General features: G+C 40.9%; 1 protein-coding gene across 2 annotated transcripts in view; it reads right to left on the reverse strand.

The window, feature by feature from the left end:
* Nucleotides 1-17913, reverse strand: part of rgp1 (GP1 homolog, RAB6A GEF complex partner 1) — a 37130-nt gene that overhangs the window by 19011 nt on the left and 206 nt on the right. The window contains exons 1-3 of one of the 2 annotated variants that reach the window (XM_028801426.2): nucleotides 16985-17008; nucleotides 2029-2159; nucleotides 1249-1382 (exon numbers count right to left, since the gene is read on the reverse strand). In XM_028801426.2, the coding sequence (XP_028657259.1) occupies nucleotides 1249-1382; nucleotides 2029-2144 (250 nt within the window). In that variant the 5' untranslated portion in view covers nucleotides 2145-2159; nucleotides 16985-17008. Of the gene's footprint in view, nucleotides 1-1248; nucleotides 1383-2028; nucleotides 2160-16984; nucleotides 17009-17913 lie in introns of those variants that run through there. The other variant, XM_028801425.2, reaches the window with a different exon arrangement.

Genomic DNA, 17913 nt, shown 5'->3' on the forward strand with positions numbered 1-17913 from the left:
CTGAAGAGAAAAACTAAAAACTACTTTGATTTTACCATTAATTTTATTTTGTTTTAGTTACTTTGGCATTGCTGTCTTTTTTATCCATTTTTAACTGTAATTTTTATTTCAATTAAAATTATATTTTCACTGCTAGTTTTGGCTTTAGTCTTAGTTTTCATGAACCCTAATAACCCTGTACCATTCACTGATCACTAACTGCTATTCAACAGCATTGTAAGGAATTGTGGTTTTGATGCACGATTCAGACAAGCAAAAATATCTCTGCAACAACTCAAAAACCAAAGACCACATTTTCTGGAGAAGTTCATCACATTATAAGCTAGCATTAGTAAAAAAAAAAATGTATGTATTTTAAAATAAGTTTTTTTTGCTATTCAGTTTTTAATATCAATCACTCATAACATGGTCATTTTTCATTTTGGGGATAGCATAGTATTTATGCAAAATATAGAGCTGGAAAAGAGCTTTAAAAAAATATGGAAACAATTTCTGTGCAACTTACACTTAGGGAGATATAGCCTGTCAAAGTCATAATCCCCCAAAAAATAAATTCAAACTTAGCTAGATTAAATCTCCCTTAATATTGATCCAAGACACGTGCAATTTCAGTTCCATGGGTTACTCATATGACCCAATCAGCATGCCAAGTTTCATCAAAATCTGTGACGATGAGGTCCAAAAGTGTGATGATTTGACATGGAATTACCCTTAAGAGGTTTGAGAATGTGTGTATTTATTCAAAACATAGGGTTATATATAAAACATACCCAGCATTTTAAGAAAAGATTGGACCTAGACTGATCTCATACTATTGAAAATGGGAATAAGTGTGAAAAGGCACATGCTGACAATACAAATCTGAAAAGATATAAGGAAGCATTTAAATCAACAATATGGTAACCTTCAATGTGGAAAGATCAGAAATTACCTCTTGTTAAAAAAAAAAAAAAAAAAGTATTTTATTTCAACTTAAATGCAAATCTCTTTCCAACCATACTGTTTTTATTTTATAAATTATTTTTCAATCAAAAGAAAAACAAACAAGATATACCAGAAAATTCAAAACAAACACAGATTAACTTAAACAAAAATGCATAACATATCCAAGAACCTTTTTATGTTTATACCTGTTTATATTTGTGGTTTGCTTATGTGTATCAAACATTTATTTTCAATATTTAAATTGCTAATCATTCACAAAATACATTATTAAGCCTGGAACTTTCAAATCCACTCTTCCCTCACCTCGGTTGGGTACAAGAACAGTCTCATTCTCTGCCTGCACGTCTTGCTTGGGAGTTTCTGAGGGTAGCATCACTCGATTCTCACTGGCATGAAACTGGCAGTGAATCTGGGCACTGGCCCATGCCAGCATCTCACTGTTGACAAAAATAAAGAATGTATGAGAGAGAAAGTGCACGCCATCAAGTAACTGAGAGAATTCAAACTGAATTCTTGATGAGGCTGCTTGTTTTTGTTGAAGATGAGCTTTCAAATGGAAGCTAGCTCTATCTTCAGACAGTCACTTTATTATTTGTAGTGTGGTGTTTAAAATAGCCAGCAGTGTCTTGCCTAAGGTGTTTTACCGGTTTCACTTAAGAACAGGGGACTAATGGGGTGGGGTTTAATTAATTCTCTTTATTTTTTCATGTAATACAGACACATTCTAATACATAGCCAAATTTGCACCTCACCACCTCTGCACTTCATGACCTGACTAATTATTAAAATAAAGACAGCATCTCTAAAGAGACTAATTATGAGTTTGATTAACAAACTAAGGAAATTAAGTAGAAGTGCAAAGCTGAAAATTCCTACTCGTGGATACAGGAAAACAAGAAAATCAATTTAAAGAGTGAAGTCAAGTGCAAGGAATGCACTAGGTACTTGAGCCTACCAGGAAATAAAACTTTTAAACCTTCAAACATTTTCAAATTGGGGGCTCAAAATAAAAACAAACATCCAAATTGTCTCTAAGTGAATATGATATCCCTGAGTAAGACAAAAGTATTAAAAGTTACAGACCTGCTGGCAGAGGTGGACCTGTGGGACAGCGGGTTAGTGAATGTGATGAGGCATTCCAGAGTCTCCCCAGCCAGAAAGACGGGTCCGCGAGAGAGGCTGGCTACCACCTCAATCATTGCAGCCTAGCTCTCCTGAAATACGGTTTAAAAAAAAATAAATTAAAAGCAAAATAAATTGCATAAAAAAAGAAAAATAACCTTAAAAGTATGGCTGCCATTCACCAACCTCCAGCTTTCTTAGAAGAGAATTATCCCCTGAATTGCAGCATTTACAGCCAATTATTTAGATGATAATTTGGAAACTTGAAAAAAAAAATGAAGCAGACCTAAAGCTAAAGAAGAGCAAACTGATAAAAACGGAAATACAGAACATTTATAAAGTTCCATTAAATTTAAGTAGGTTGAAAAAACTCTGTTCTCCCCTTTGAGGAGTGGCTGGTTGTCAGCCCTGTGTATCCACATACCAGATAACTAGTTCCACTATTAGATGTTGTTCTTCCAGGAGAAGTGTGGAAAGGCCTCACCTGTGAGTTCTTACTTGTTAAAGTTTATTTTCTTCTCCTTAAATGAAAACCGGTTTTATGAATTTTATGTGTTTTAAAAGCTTGCTATCCATCCATTTATGTCCTGTACTGCTTATTCCATTACTACATTATAGGGTCAATTATACAGAGCTTACAACTACAATCACATAAAATGAATTTTACTTTATTCTAATTTTACATTGCACCATATTAAATACTAGGGGGCTCCGCCCCCTGCTCGCTTTGCTCGCCAACCCCTGGTGTTGGGAATGACAAAGAGCGTGATGTATGAATGAGATATAGAATAGTGTGAAGGTGTAGATGATGCAAATAGAAAGCAAACAATAAAGTGTGTGGCACAGTGTAAAGGTTTATTGGAAAATTTCTTTGTACACGCCGTTTAAGTGTAAAAGGTAATTCCAGGTCAGAACTTGTAAGGTCAATGAAGATGGTCATTATCGTGATCAGAGTCAACTTTGTCAGAGCTTAGAAAGAGTTGTGTCTCTCCAGGAAGAAATGGAATGACTTGGGTATTTATGTTTTCCACATTAATATTTTTTGGACATAATATAGTGCGTTGTGTTAAAAGGGGCATTTGGTCTAATGAGATTGCTGTTCCAAATCTCTCTGTAACTAAGTCGTCGCAGATAAAGGCTTGAGGAATTGTAATAATATGTGGCTGAAGTCCATCTGTATTGGTGAGTGTACCATCTCTCAGTTGTAATAAGCAATTGTTATGATCTGGTTCTGGACATCATATCTTTTTTACTAACTGTATCTTTTGAAAGCAATGGCAATTGTCTGCGTATTTTAAGGTGCACTGAACAATAGCTGAGTGCATGGCATCTGGAAGAATAGCTAATCACTGTTTAAAATCTCCTCCTAATAAAAGTACCTTTCCTCCAAATCGAATATTATTATTCATAAACGTTTGTAGAAGTTTATGAATGGTGTTGAGTAAGTGACTTCATGCCATTGTACATTCATCAATAAACAACATTTTTTGAAGACGGATGTCACGTGCAGTGCCCACCGTTAATGTTCATAGTGGATACCGATTTGTAGGATCTAATGCAGTTGATAAAGATTTCACTTTCAGGTACATCGTCAGTTAGAATCTTCTGTAGATATTCAGTATATGAATGTAAAGAAGGCAGTCTAATTTGACCCTTTTGACAACAACGTCTAAATGTATTACTTGTATTGCCAGTTGTTTCTTCAGGGAAGTGAACTGAATGACAATGATTGCAAATGACATTCATTAATCGGAATGAATTTTTCCGGGGTATGTTTTGCTTGTGCCGTTTGAGAGGCGCGTTGTTGCATATGTAGTATTTGGGACGTGTTGTTTTGGAGCTGTAATCGATTTGCCTGTGCTGTGTGAGACGCCCGTTGTAGCCTTCCTTGCCGTTAACGTATGTCTGAGACGGGAGGTGTTTCGTTTTGAATCCGTGCCTGTTGCGATGCAGCACTTTGATTGATAGTTTGCGTCATGTGGATACAGGATGTAGATTTGTGCATATTTGCGTTGTTGATTTGTTTCAGGGTGCACTGTTCCAATGCTATGCAGTATTTGTGCACATATGGGAAAGCAGTATGGGCCATTGCCTTTTGGTGGCCTGATATTTACTAAAAGCAAATGAACTATTGTAGGATCTAACGCAGTTCATAAAGTTTTTACTTTTAGGTACATCGTTAGTTAGAAGCTGTAGTTGAGCTTTGCGTTTTTGGAGTCGAGACATTTTTTCTTTTAGAAATATGGATAAGTAATAAGGAGTATTGCACTCACTGTTAATATGGAGACTTTTCTGTGGTTGAACGGTTAATAGTGCCTTATGGTAATGAGATCCACCTATGCTGCATAGCCGTCTATTTTGTTGTTTCTTTCATGTTCGTGTGTTTGTTCCTGTTATCCTTTCCTTTTCGTTTTGTACCCGTGACCGTGTATTCATGACTTGTTTCAATATGTTTCCTTTTCTGCAGTTGAACGGTTAATAGTGCTTTATTGTAAGGAGATCCACCAATGCTGACACCTATGCTGTCTAGTGTGAAGGTGTTGACGTTCACTTTAGAATATGTGGCTTTGGGTGTGACTTCTTATGGATGTGGGTGGGGGTGGGGTTGTTGAGGATTGTTGTTGCGCGAGCGTCTTCTTTCTTTTTGTGTTCCTGTGTCTTGTTGAATCCCCCTCTTTGTGTGTGTCCCGTCCCTCGCTTGTAGGGTCTGTGGGGTGGTTTTGTGTTCTTTTTTTTGTGTTCCATGGGCTTGTTGAATCCCCCTCTTGGTGTGTGTCCCGTCCGGTGCCTGTAGGGGGTGGGGGGGTGCCTTGCTGTTGTGCGCGAGCCTCTTTTTTTTTTTTTTTTTTTTTTTTTCGGGTCTAGTTTCGTGTGCAATGTGTTTCGTGCTTTTCCTGCGTTTGACTTTGCGCCTCATTTCTCCTTTTTGTATGTGCTCACTCCTTTTTTCTGTGGTCTTGTCCGCCACTCGCGGCCCCTCATCCGCCTTTGTCGCCCTCTTTTCTCCGCCTTTCTCCGACTCTTGCGGACTCTTTTTGCGCCTGCGCCTCTCGCGGCCCCTCATCCGCCTCTCTCGCCCTCTTTTGTCCGCCTTTCTCGGCTCCTCAGCCGACTCTCGCGGACTCTTTTTGCGCCTGCGCAGTACGTCTTTTTGCAGCTACGGCCCATGATAATAACCCTGCAACTGATCCAGCAGATAGAGCAACAATAGTAGAAACTCTGAAATCAATTAAAGAGTCAAATGTATGTTTAGTTACTCTACAAAATTTCAGACATTTGCTTAAACAATGAAATCGGGATTGAGAGAGTCATGTGATGAAGTGGCAATCTATTTTAGGATGGGCTCCTGCCCTACCTTGTCCAATCATTGTCTGAAAAGAATTTCTTGAGTTTGCTCGAGTTTTTCTACTGGTATTCGGATTCTCTTCCCACATACTGTACACAAGAAGGTGGACATTAGTTTAGGTGAAGTCTCTAAACTGAGTGTGTACCATGAGTGGGTCCTACAAAAGGACTGTAATCCCATCTAGGGTTGCTTCCTGCCCTGCATCCAGTGCTGCCAGGATAGGCTCCAGCCTCCCACAACCCTGAATAGGATTAAGCAAGTATAAGAATTGTTCCAGTCTCTGATCCTAAGTCATCTGTGGAGACCCAATTTTAATCTAATTTTTCTCCAATTTTCAAAAATATATCAAAGCAACTGTACATGTAAAGTACCTTAAGCTGATGTTCACTACAGGAAGGTGCTTTATAAAGGATGTTTGTTCCTGAAGCACCAATGCATTAACAATTTTGAGCCTAATGGAGTATTTCTACAGTTCAATCGTGTACATGGCCAAAGATTAACTCGTCTACTAAAACATGTAGACATACAAGTCTCCAGCATTTTTGGATTATGCTGTATGTTACTTGCTTCTGAACCATCTCAAACAGATGACAAAAACTGTAAAATCAAGCATCGTGCTATCACTTATTGTCTAAATCTGGAGACCAATACACCCTTGGGAGATTTATTCATGCCTGGCTAACAAGTACCAGAACCACAGATAGACTGCAGAATTCCAAAATGGTAGGACTTTACTCAGAGAAAAAGGTTTGACTGTTGCCACCATGGAGTGAATCATATTGCAAAATCAAATAAGGATGGTGCAAGAGAAAGCAGATGTTGTAGAAATTAGTTAGGGTCATTTGAATCCAATCTTTATAAATAATTAAACAAGAGTAAGTTCCCTCTATGTACCTTGGGTGCCCTAAATGTTGACTCAAGAAACGAGGCATTACTCCATCCAGTGTTCCAAGGAGAATTTTCGGGCTAAAGAATTCAGACTGCGACTAATTAAGTAGCATTTCATAACTGGACCTCAAACCTCAATACATCACAGCAGTCTAAACAATGGAAGAGTAGGGACTCTCGATTACCACAGATACATACATGGTCCAAATCAATGTTGGAAAGATCATGTGCAAAATTTTTTAGGATCTTAATGGTGTAGGTCATTTTGATTATACATCCTAAAAGACCCACAAAAAGAGTCATGTTATGTGGAAAAAAAAAAAACAGGATAAAAATAAGCTGTCAAGCATCTCCCTCCTGCTTTACAACAAGACTCCTGTTCACATTGCAAAGGCTGCTCTGTGAAACTTTTTATTCAAAGACATGACACACCCACCCTATTCTTCAGACCTGGCCCTGTGTGCCTACCACCTGTTCCCCCAGGCATCCTCTGCAGGAGATGCTGCGTCAGAGATGAAACACACAAAGTCAGCTACAGAAGAGTATTTGCACATCAAAGACAAAACATTTTATCTGGGTGGCGCAGAAGCTTTGTGAACATTATAACAAGTACTTTAGTGCTCCCATATGTTGACACATAATGCATGCTTGGTTTTACTGCTTTATATCCGATTACGACAGAATCAATATTATATGATCACTTCATATAAAATTGGAATACGCAGGTTTAGCAAACATATGGATAAATTGATTTAACCACTTTATCTATAATCATATCACTACCTTTCATGTAAACTTTTAGTAATATTGTATACTAGCCAACACACGGCGTACCATATGCTGCATAATTATTTATTGATGGGTGAACACTTCCTGAAAGACACAGTTGTCCAAATGGGGTGGGTTTGAGGATACGACTGAGTGAATGAAAAGATGGAACTCTGGACAGAGCAACATACAATTGTCCATGACTGAAAACTGGTTTTGGCAGACACAGGCATATCTTTTTGAAAGTTTGTCCCTGCGCCTTATTAATTGTCATTGCAAAGGCCAATCTAACAGGAAATTGTCTGCGTGTAAAAGTAAAAGGCAAATTTGAATCTGATGGGGTCAGGGAAATCCGGGGAATATGGATAGTTTGTGAGGTAGCAGCTGCGATTGTTTTACACTCTAGTACATTGCGGTGAATGCTGGTAACAGTCAGTCTAGTGCATTTACAGAGACTTCTTGCTGGCATGAGGTTTCTGAGAAGCAGGACGACTGAACCAATTTTAAGTTAAGTTTGAGTTTATGCGGAGCATGCCAGTGGGAGTAAGACTGTTAAGAAATTCTTCGGGGAATGAAAGTTGATCTGCAGGATCGTCTGTGACGATGAAGGCAACGCTGGTGAAAGTTATTTCGTCGGTAGGGATATGTTTCAGTACTTGTTCATTATGGTGTAGCGAGTCTTTGTTGGCGACGCTTAATATAGCTCGCGTACGGAGTTGTTCCGGAGTCACAGTTGAGAAACACTTTAGTGAGTTTTAAGCACAGGGAAAAAAATGAACATTTGAAACATCCGTAATGTAATAAACCACCAAGAAAAGTAACATTGCAACAAAGCACACTACGAACCGATCGCTGTAAACAGAAGTGAAAACAAAATCAAGCCCGGTGCATTCTTTAATTGCTTTCTCTGCCTTATGTGTCCAGCCCCCTCTCTCTCGTGTGTGTGTGTGTGTCTCTCTCATGTGTCTGTGTGTGTTTTTTGTGTGTGTGTGTCTCTCTCTCACTGGCTTGCTCGCTCACTGCACAGGGAATGCACAAGGAGAGACTGAACACGTGCGGAAATCATCGGCACGCACGGCTGCTTAGTGAATTATTGTTGGTGGGCGGGGCCCTGTGAGTTGGCGGGCGTGGCTCTGTCTTGTGTGCATCTTGCTTGCCATGGACGGATTCTGAGAAGCATGACGACTGAACCAATTTTAATTTTGAGTTTATGCGGAGGCATGCCAGTGGAAGTAAGACTGTTAAGAAATTATTCGGGGAATTAAACTTGAACTGCGGGATCGTCTGTGACGATGGAGGCAACGCTGGTGAAAGTTACTTCGTTGGTAGGGATATGTTTCAGTACTTGTTCATTATGGTGTAGCGAGTCTTCATTGGTGACACTTAATATAGCTTGCGTACGGAGTTATTCCGGAGTCACAGTTGAGAAGTCGATGTCACCACATACAGTGGTGTGAAAAACTATTTGCTCCCTTCCTGATTTCTTATTCTTTTGCATGTTTGTCACACAAAATGTTTCTGATCATCAAACACATTTAACCATTAGTCAAATATAATACAAGTAAACACAAAATGCAGTTTTTAAATGATGGTGTTTATTATTTAGGGAGAAAAAAAATCCAAACCTACATGCCCTGTGTGAAAAAGTAATTGCCCCCTTGTTAAAAAATAACCTAACTGTGGTGTATCACACCTGAGTTCAATTTCCGTAGCTACCCCCAGGCCTGATTACTGCCACACCTGTTTCAATCAAGAAATCACTTAAATAGGAGCTGCCTGACACAGAGAAGTAGACCAAAAGCACCTCAAAAGCTAGACATCATGCCAAAATCCAAAGAAATTCAGGAACAAATGAGAACAGAAGTAATTGAGATCTATCAGTCTGGTAAAGGTTATAAAGCCATTTCTAAAGCTTTGGGACTCCAGCGAACCACAGTGAGAGCCATTATCCACAAATGGCAAAAACATGGAACAGTGGTGAACCTTCCCAGGAGTGGCCGGCCGACCAAATTTACCCCAAGAGCGCAGAGACGACTCATCCGAGAGGTCACAAAAGACCCCAGGACAACGTCTAAAGAACTGCAGGCCTCACTTGCCTCAATTAAGGTCAGTGTTCACGACTCCACCATAAGAAAGAGACTGGGCAAAAACGGCCTGCATGGCAGATTTCCAAGACGCAAACCACTGTTAAGCAAAAAGAACATTAGGGCTCGTCTCAATTTTGCTAAGAAACATCTCAATGATTGCCAAGACTTTTGGGAAAATACCTTGTGGACTGATGAGTCAAAAGTTGAACTTTTTGGAAGGCAAATGTCCCGTTACATCTGGCGTAAAAGGAACACAGCATTTCAGAAAAAGAACATCATACCAACAGTAAAATATGGTGGTGGTAGTGTGATGGTCTGGGGTTGTTTTGCTGCTTCAGGACCTGGAAGGCTTGCTGTGATAGATAGAACCATGAATTCTACTGTCTACCAAAAAATCCTGAAGGAGAATGTCTGGCCATCTGTTCGTCAACTCAAGCTGAAGCGATCTTGGGTGCTGCAACAGGACAATGACCCAAAACACACCAGCAAATCCACCTCTGAATGGCTGAAGAAAAACAAAATGAAGACTTTGGAGTGGCCTAGTCAAAGTCCTGACCTGAATCCAATTGAGATGCTATGGCATGACCTTAAAAAGGCGGTTCATGCTAGAAAACCCTCAAATAAAGCTGAATTACAACAATTTTGCAAAGATGAGTGGGCCAAAATTCCTCCAGAGCGCTGTAAAAGACTCATTGCAAGTTATCGCAAACGCTTGATTGCAGTTATTGCTGCTAAGGGTGGCCCAACCAGTTATTAGGTTCAGGGGGCAATTACTTTTTCACACAGGGCCATGTAGGTTTGTATTTTTTTTTCTCCCTAAATAATAAAAAACACCATTTACAAACTGCATTTTGTGTTTACTTGTGTTATATTTGACTAATGGTTAAATGTGTTTGATGATCAGAAACATTTTGTGTGACAAACATGCAAAAGAATAAGAAATCAGGAAGGAGGCAAATAGTTTTTCACACCACTGTAGTTGTTGAACGGGATCAGAAATAAAAGGAAAACAATGTGAAGGTAATGTTGCAGGTGTTCCATTTTTCCCGTCTTGCGAAATCTTGTTTGTGAGGAAGAGATGTCATATTTGTCGTCAGTGTAAGTACATGCATGCAGCCAGAACCAAAGAGAACAATGAAAAGTCAATGTGGCTCAGAGGTGCATGTGGACTGTAGCAGAGACGAAAGTGACTGAGACGGTGTTTGGTGAGGTGCTGCGTGCCTCGAGAGCGAGGGTGGACTCGGGAGGAGGGTTAGAGTTGGCGGGCGGGGCTCTGTCGTGCGTATCCCATAGTCTCTGTCTTGCGTGCCATGGTTGGCTGCTTAGTGAATTGTTGGTGGGCGGGGCTCTGTCTTGCATGCGTCTTGCTTGCTTTACACACTGGCTCATTGAATTACCAAGACACAACAGACTTTAAATTCAGTTTCTTTTCCACTAGATCACACTGCCCGACTGACCAAAAACCAAAATGTTTTAAAGCTCCTATCCAATAACCTGTCAATTAATACATTCACCATTACCCTTTAAAACCAATGAGTGCCTTCTGTGACGGACAGCTGGGTTCAGTGCCTGGCGGGGACGCCCCTACTGTGTATGTTCCGGGGGAGCAGCCACGGACTGTTCAATACCTCCCCCGGGAAGCTTGGTGGCAGCCTCCCTGGTGGCCAATGATTCCCCAACCCGGCGCGTGGCTCCATGGGAGATGGAGTCCTCCATAGCCTGGTTGGGGGCTCGGATGGCCGCCAGGGGGAGGTGCATGGAGTCAGCAGCCCGGCTGGTCAGATCTTCAGCCCCACCTGGAAGGGCAATTAGGGTCAGGTGATCAAGAATCTGGAACGCTTCCGGGTGGGGTATAAAAAGGGCCAGCCACCACCACTCGGGAGAGGCAGAGTCGGGAGGAGGAGGACTAAGCCTGAGGAGGAGTGGTGGTGCCAGAAGGAGTATTGGAGTTAGTGAGAATATTTGTGAGTGCTTTGGGACTGTGTTGAGCCTGTGGGACACGGGGAAGGCGTGCCCTACGGCTGAAGAAAAATAAAGGAGTGTGCTTTATTTAAGTACGTGCCTCTGTCTGAGTCTGTGCCGGATCGGGCGCTACATAGCGCCGTTCACACTTCATAAGGATTAACATTCAGTTTAAAAGCAGCCTTAAACACTACTACATAATAGCCATCTTCCAATGCTGATCAAATATAAGGAGGCCAATCTGGCAGCTATTTTCCCATTTACATTAATTGTTTTTCTATGTCTGTTTATTCACCCCAGTCACAATGCATTAAGGGTTTTAGCAATTGGTGGCACAATGGTTAACAGTACTGCTTAACAGGTCCTTAAGACCAGACTTGAATCCTGACCTACTCAGTATCTATTTGAATTTTCCATTTTCCACATGGCGGAATGGTGGCTTTGATGCTAGGGATCTGCACAGGCAATCGGAAGGTTGCCGGTTTGAATCCCGTAAATGCCAATAGGGACTCTGCTCTGTTGGGTCCTTAAGCAAGGCCTTAACCTACAATTGCTGTGCGCTTTGAGTAGTGAGAAAAAGCACTATATAAAGGCAATGTATCATCATCATCATAAATTGATTTCTTTCTAGGTACTCTGCTTTTCCATACATCCAGAAAATGTGTCTGTGAGGTTAATTTACAACTCTATGAGTAGGCAAGTGTACTGTGCATGAGTGTGCCCTGGGTTGGCTTTTTGTTTGCAGAAAATGCTGCCAGCATAGACTCAATAGGCAACGTGCCATTGAGTTAATTTAGTAGGAGTGAAAATTAATGGATGGCTTAGGTTCTCCAGGTTGTAATGCTACCCATATTTTCTTATTAGTGGAAGGTTCTGTATTCAGGACTCACTGACTTGGCCAGATGTCTATGCAACTCTCTATATACTCATCAACTACATCTGGATAAAAAAAGACACATATATCAGGATGTTATTCATAGACTTTAACTCCGCCTTCAACACAATCATCCCTCAAAAGCTGGTTGTAAAACTGAGCAGGTTGGGCATGAACACCACTCTCTGCAATTGGATCCTGGACATCTTGACAGAGAGGCCCCAGTCATTTTGGAAGGGCTGCAACACTTCCAGCATCATCACACTGAGAACTGGAGCACCGCAGGGCTGCGTGCTTAGTCCACTGCTGTTCACCCTGCTGACTCATGACTGCACAGCCACGCACAACACCAACCACATCATCAAGTTTGAGGATGATATGACGGTGCTGGGTCTGATAAAAAGGGATGATGAAACAGCATACAGAGATGAGGTGGAACGGCTGTCTGCATGGTGTGAAAACAACAATCTATCTCTCAGTGTCGAAAAGACAAAAGAGATGATTGTGGGCTTTAGAAAATCACATCCTGCCCACATCCCACTCAGCATCAACGGTTTAGATGTGGAGACTGTTAGGAGTACCAAGTTCCTCGGTGTGCACATAACTGAGGAACTTACGTGGACGCATAACACCTCATCGCTAATCAAGAAAACCCAGCAGAGACTACACTTCCTGAGGTGGCTGAAGTGAGCAAGTCTTCCCCCTTCCGTCCTCAACATTTTCTACAGAGGCACCATTGAGAGTGTTCTGACCAGCTGCATCACAGTCTGGTATGGCAACTGCAACATATCAGACCGCATGTGCCTGCAAAGGATAGTGAAGACAGCAGAGAACTTTATTGGGGTGCCTCTCCCTTCACTACAGGACATATTTTACAAACGCAGTGTCCACAAGGCCTGCAGCATTATGCAGGACCCCTTACACCCCTCACATGGACTTTTCACTCTTCTGCCATCCAAAATAAGATACCGCAGCATCAAAGCCAGATCTGCCAGGCTGCAGGAGAGTTTTTAACCCAAAGCTGTTAGACTCCTTAACACCATGCTGCCTCCTGGGATCTTTCACACTGCCTCAACCACCTCTAAAAACAGAACTTTTATACATGCAAGCCACTTTCCTGCAAAGACAAGTGTGCATGTAGAAATCTCATACTCATCTTTAAGTATTTTGCACACTGCACTTTGACATTCTTTGATATCCTTCTGCTGTGAAACATTCTGACTGGTCATTGTTTACACATGTCTTAAACAACTATTATCATACACTAATATTTTCTGTATTATTTATATCTATTACATATTTATTGACTATATTTATTTATCTAGATTGTATAATACCATACTTTGCATCAATGTTCATATTGCTTACTACACATCAATATTGCTGCTACTTCTTTATCTGGTTTGTGTTTTAATTTTAAATCTTAATTTAATTTTAAATTTTGTATTTTCACTTCTTTTTGTTACACTGTGGACCCTTAGCTTCGCAATTTCGTCTCTCTGTATACTTGTACATGGTTGAGATAACAAAGTTTGCTTTGACTTTGAAATTATTGTTTTTGATAGAAACTGATGGCTTTTGTCATCAAGATACCGTTACATTGATTTTAATAATACAGCCAAGACGTTACTAGTGTTGCTAATGGCTATTAATGTTTGAAATGACTGATTTCTAATTTATTAATCACAATTCACTGCAAAACCTCATTTTTGAACATCCATTCCTCAATTGTCCCAATAGTCAACACCTTTAGTTTATCCTTAGTTATTACTTTGACACATTTCCTGAGGAAGCTATTTCATTTTAACTATTTTTGAACCCAGAACTGGGACCTTGCAACCTAAGTAACAGAATAACAGGTTTTAGCAGTGCTAATGCAGTTACAAAGGTTTCTCCAATAACCAATTAGCATTTAAAATGACTAATTACAGATAAGGGAGATGACCATCATGACACTTAAGGAATGGCTGCTGAAAATGGGTCTTTGCAGTCATATGTGAATAATTAATTAAAAAGTAAGTTATTTCAAAGAATAAGTTACTTTAGCAATGCTAGCAATATGGCAAATGCAAAAAAATACTGCCATACGACTGAACCTCGGACGACAGTGCCTGAGGCGAAGCCTCTGATGTTGCACCATGGCGGGTGCTTTGCTTACTTGACAGGGTGAAGATCGGAGTATCCATATTACTATCCGAGAATGCTAAACCGGATGATGGACGCAGGCACATCCGGCCATGGGCCGTAGCTGCAAAAAGACGTACTGCGCAGGCGCAAAAAGAGTCCGCGAGAGTCGGCTGAGGAGCCGAGAAAGGCGGACAAAAGAGGGCGAGAGAGGCGGATGAGGGGCCGCGAGAGGCGCAGGCGCAAAAAGAGTCCGCGAGAGTCGGAGAAAGGCGGAGAAAAGAGGGCGACAAAGGCGGATGAGGGGCCGCGAGTGGCGGACAAGACCACAGAAAAAAGGAGTGAGCACATACAAAAAGGAGAAATGAGGCGCAAAGTCAAACGCAGGAAAAGCACGAAACACATTGCACACGAAACTAGACCCGAAAAAAAAAAAAAAAAAAAAAAAAAAAAAAAAGAGGCTCGCGCACAACAGCAAGGCACCCCCCCCCCTCCCCCTACAGGCACCGGACGGGACACACACCAAGAGGGGGATTCAACAAGCCCATGGAACACAAAAAAAAGAACAAAAAACCACCCCACAGACCCTTCAAGCAAGGGACGGGACACACACAAAGAGGGGGATTCAACAAGACACAGGAACACAAAAAGAAAGAAGACGCTCGCGCGACAACAATCCTCAACCCCCCCACCCCCCCTCGCACACACACACACACACACACACACACACACACACACACACATCCATAAGAAGTGACACCCAAAGCCACATATTCTAAAGTGAACATCAACACCTTCACACTAGACAGCATAGGTGTCAGCATTGGTGGATCTCCTTACAATAAAGCACTATTAACCGTTCAACTGCAGAAAAAGAAACATATTAACAGTGACTGCGATCCTTCTTATTACTTATCCATATTTCGCATGCTGAGAAAGAAACAAGTCATGAATACACGGTCACGGGTACAAAACGAAAAGGAAAGGATAACAGGAACAAACACACGAAGACGAAAGAAACAACAAAATAGACGGCTATGCAGCATAGGTGGATCTCATTACAATAAGGCACTATTAACCGTTCAACCGCAGAAAAGGCTCCATATTAACAGTGAGTGCAATACTCCTTATTACTTATCCATATTTCTAAAAGAAAAAATGTCTCGACTCCAAAAACGCAAAGCTCAACTAAAGCTTCTAACTAACGATGTACCTAAAAGTAAAAACTTTATGAACTGCATTAGATTCTACAATAGTTCATTTGCTTTTGCATATACCGGAGTAAATATCAGGCCACCAAAAGGCAATGGCCCATACTACTTTCGCATATGTGCACAAATACTGCATCGCATTGGAACAGTGCACCCTGAAACAAATCAACAACGCAAATATGCACAAATCTACATCCTAGATCCACATGACGCAAACTATCAATCAAAGTGCTGCATCGCAACAGGCACGGATTCAAAACGAAACACCTCCCGTCTCAGACATACGTTAATGGCAGCGAAGGCTACAACGGGCTTCTCACACAGCACAGGCAAATCGATTACAGCTCCAAAACAACACGTCCCAAATACTACACATGCAACAACACGCCTCTCAAACGGCACAAGAAAAACATACACCAGTAAAATTCATTCGGATTAATGAATGTCATTTGCAATCATTGTCATTCACTTCACTTCCCTGAAGAAACAACTGGAAATACAAGTTATACATTTACACGTTGTTGTCAAAAGGGTCAAATTAGACTGCCTTCTTTACATTCATATACTGAATATCTACAGAGGCTTATAACTGACGATGTACCTGAAAGTGAAATCTTTATCAACTACATTAGATCCTACAAATCGGTATCCACTATGAACATTAACGGTGGCACTGCACGTGACATCCGTCTTGAAAAAATGTTGTTTATTGATGAATGTTCAATGGCATGAAGTCACTTACTCAACACCATTCATAAACTTCTACAAACGTTTATGAATAATAATATTCGATTTGAAGGAAAGGTACTTTTATGAGGAGGAGATTTTAGACAGTGATTAGCTATTCTTCCAGATGCCATGCACTCAGCTATTGTTCAGTGCACCTTAAAATACGCAGACAATTGGCATTGCTTTCAAAAGATACAGTTAGTAAAAAAGATACGATGTCCAGAACCAGATCATAACAATTGCTTATTACAACTGAGAGATGGTACACTCACCAATACAGATGGACTTCAGGCACATATTATTACAATTCCTCAAGCCTTTATCTGCGACGACTTAGTTACAGAGACATTTCGAACAGCAATCTCATTAGACCAAATGCCCCTTTTAACACAACGCACTATATTATGTCCAAAAAATATTAATATGGAAAACATTAATACCCAAGTCATTCCATTACTTCCTGGAGAGACACAACTCTTTCTAAGCTCTGACAAACTTGACTCTGATCACAACAATAACCATCTTAAATGACCTTACAAGTTCTGAGCTGGAATTACCTTTTACACTTAAACGGCGTGTACAAAGAAATTTTCAAATAAACCTTTACACTGTGCCACACACTTTATTGTTTGCTTTCTATTTGCATCATCTACACCGTCACACTATTCTATATCTCATTCATACATCACGCTCTTTGTCATTCCCAACACCAGGGTTTGGCGAGCGAAGCGAGCAGGGGGCAGAGCCCCCTAGTTATATACATAGATCTGAATTGCAGTCAGATTATTTGGGTGGTCACCTACCAGGGAAGGCCACACATCCATTTTATACAATAATAATTCATTACATTTATATAGCTACACACATACATACATACACATACACACACATTATGTAAAATTTTTGATATATGTTGCCCTACAGGTACCTTTAGCGCCTTTCCTTGGTATCCTCGTGTGTCTGAACCTCACTTGACTGGTTTTCCCTCTCTCGATCATGTTCTCATAACGCCTGCTTCTCAGACTATCATTTCGATACACCTTGCATCTGCTTTTATATTTTGTCTTTAAAGGTGACTTTCAGCATGTTGCTACACCTTTACTCCTCCTCCTCATGTGTCTCACCTTCAAATTCCTCTTTGGACTGCATCATCAAAACCAAAGTGGCCAATCAGATTGCTCACAGGGCACACACTGACAGACAAACTTTAGTGTTTTATTACAATGCAGATAGATAGGCACTACATAGCAAATAGTATATCATAGACAGAAAAAAAACATATTACTACTATACATAGACAGTCAGATAGATAGGTGGTAGTGCTGCTGCCTTGTAAACAGGGTTCACGTCTCAAGTCCTAAATCGTGTGTGTTTGGGGGTGGTGAGTGTCTGCATGTTCTGCCCGTGACCACATGGGTTTCCACCCACAGTCCAGAGACTTGCAGGTTTATTGGTCTGGCAATGCTTAACTGACCCATTTGTGTGCGTTCACCCTGCGCTGGACTGACACCCTGTCCAAGGATTGCTCCTGCCTTGCACCCCATGCTTACTGAGACAGGCTCCAGCTTCCCTGCAACTCACCTCTGGCCATACATACAAACATAAACTAGCCTGAACAAGAAAAAGAAACGTCTGTACACTGAAAAACACGTAAGCCGATGTTCAAAGCATACGAAAAGTAGGCAGTATGTTTTCAAACAGTTGTCATCGTACTGGATAGATCATTTAAATTTGCGCAAACTGAAACCATTCATTGAGCTAATACAGCAGTGACTGACGAACCCAGGAAAAGAGCAAGTGGTCTGACCAAACTAGCCCTGGATGCTCACCCCAGTTCACCTTCTTCACTATAAGTAC

This window comes from Erpetoichthys calabaricus, chromosome 5, assembly GCF_900747795.2.
Source record: "Erpetoichthys calabaricus chromosome 5, fErpCal1.3, whole genome shotgun sequence".
NCBI classification, from domain to species: Eukaryota; Metazoa; Chordata; class Cladistia; order Polypteriformes; family Polypteridae; genus Erpetoichthys; species Erpetoichthys calabaricus.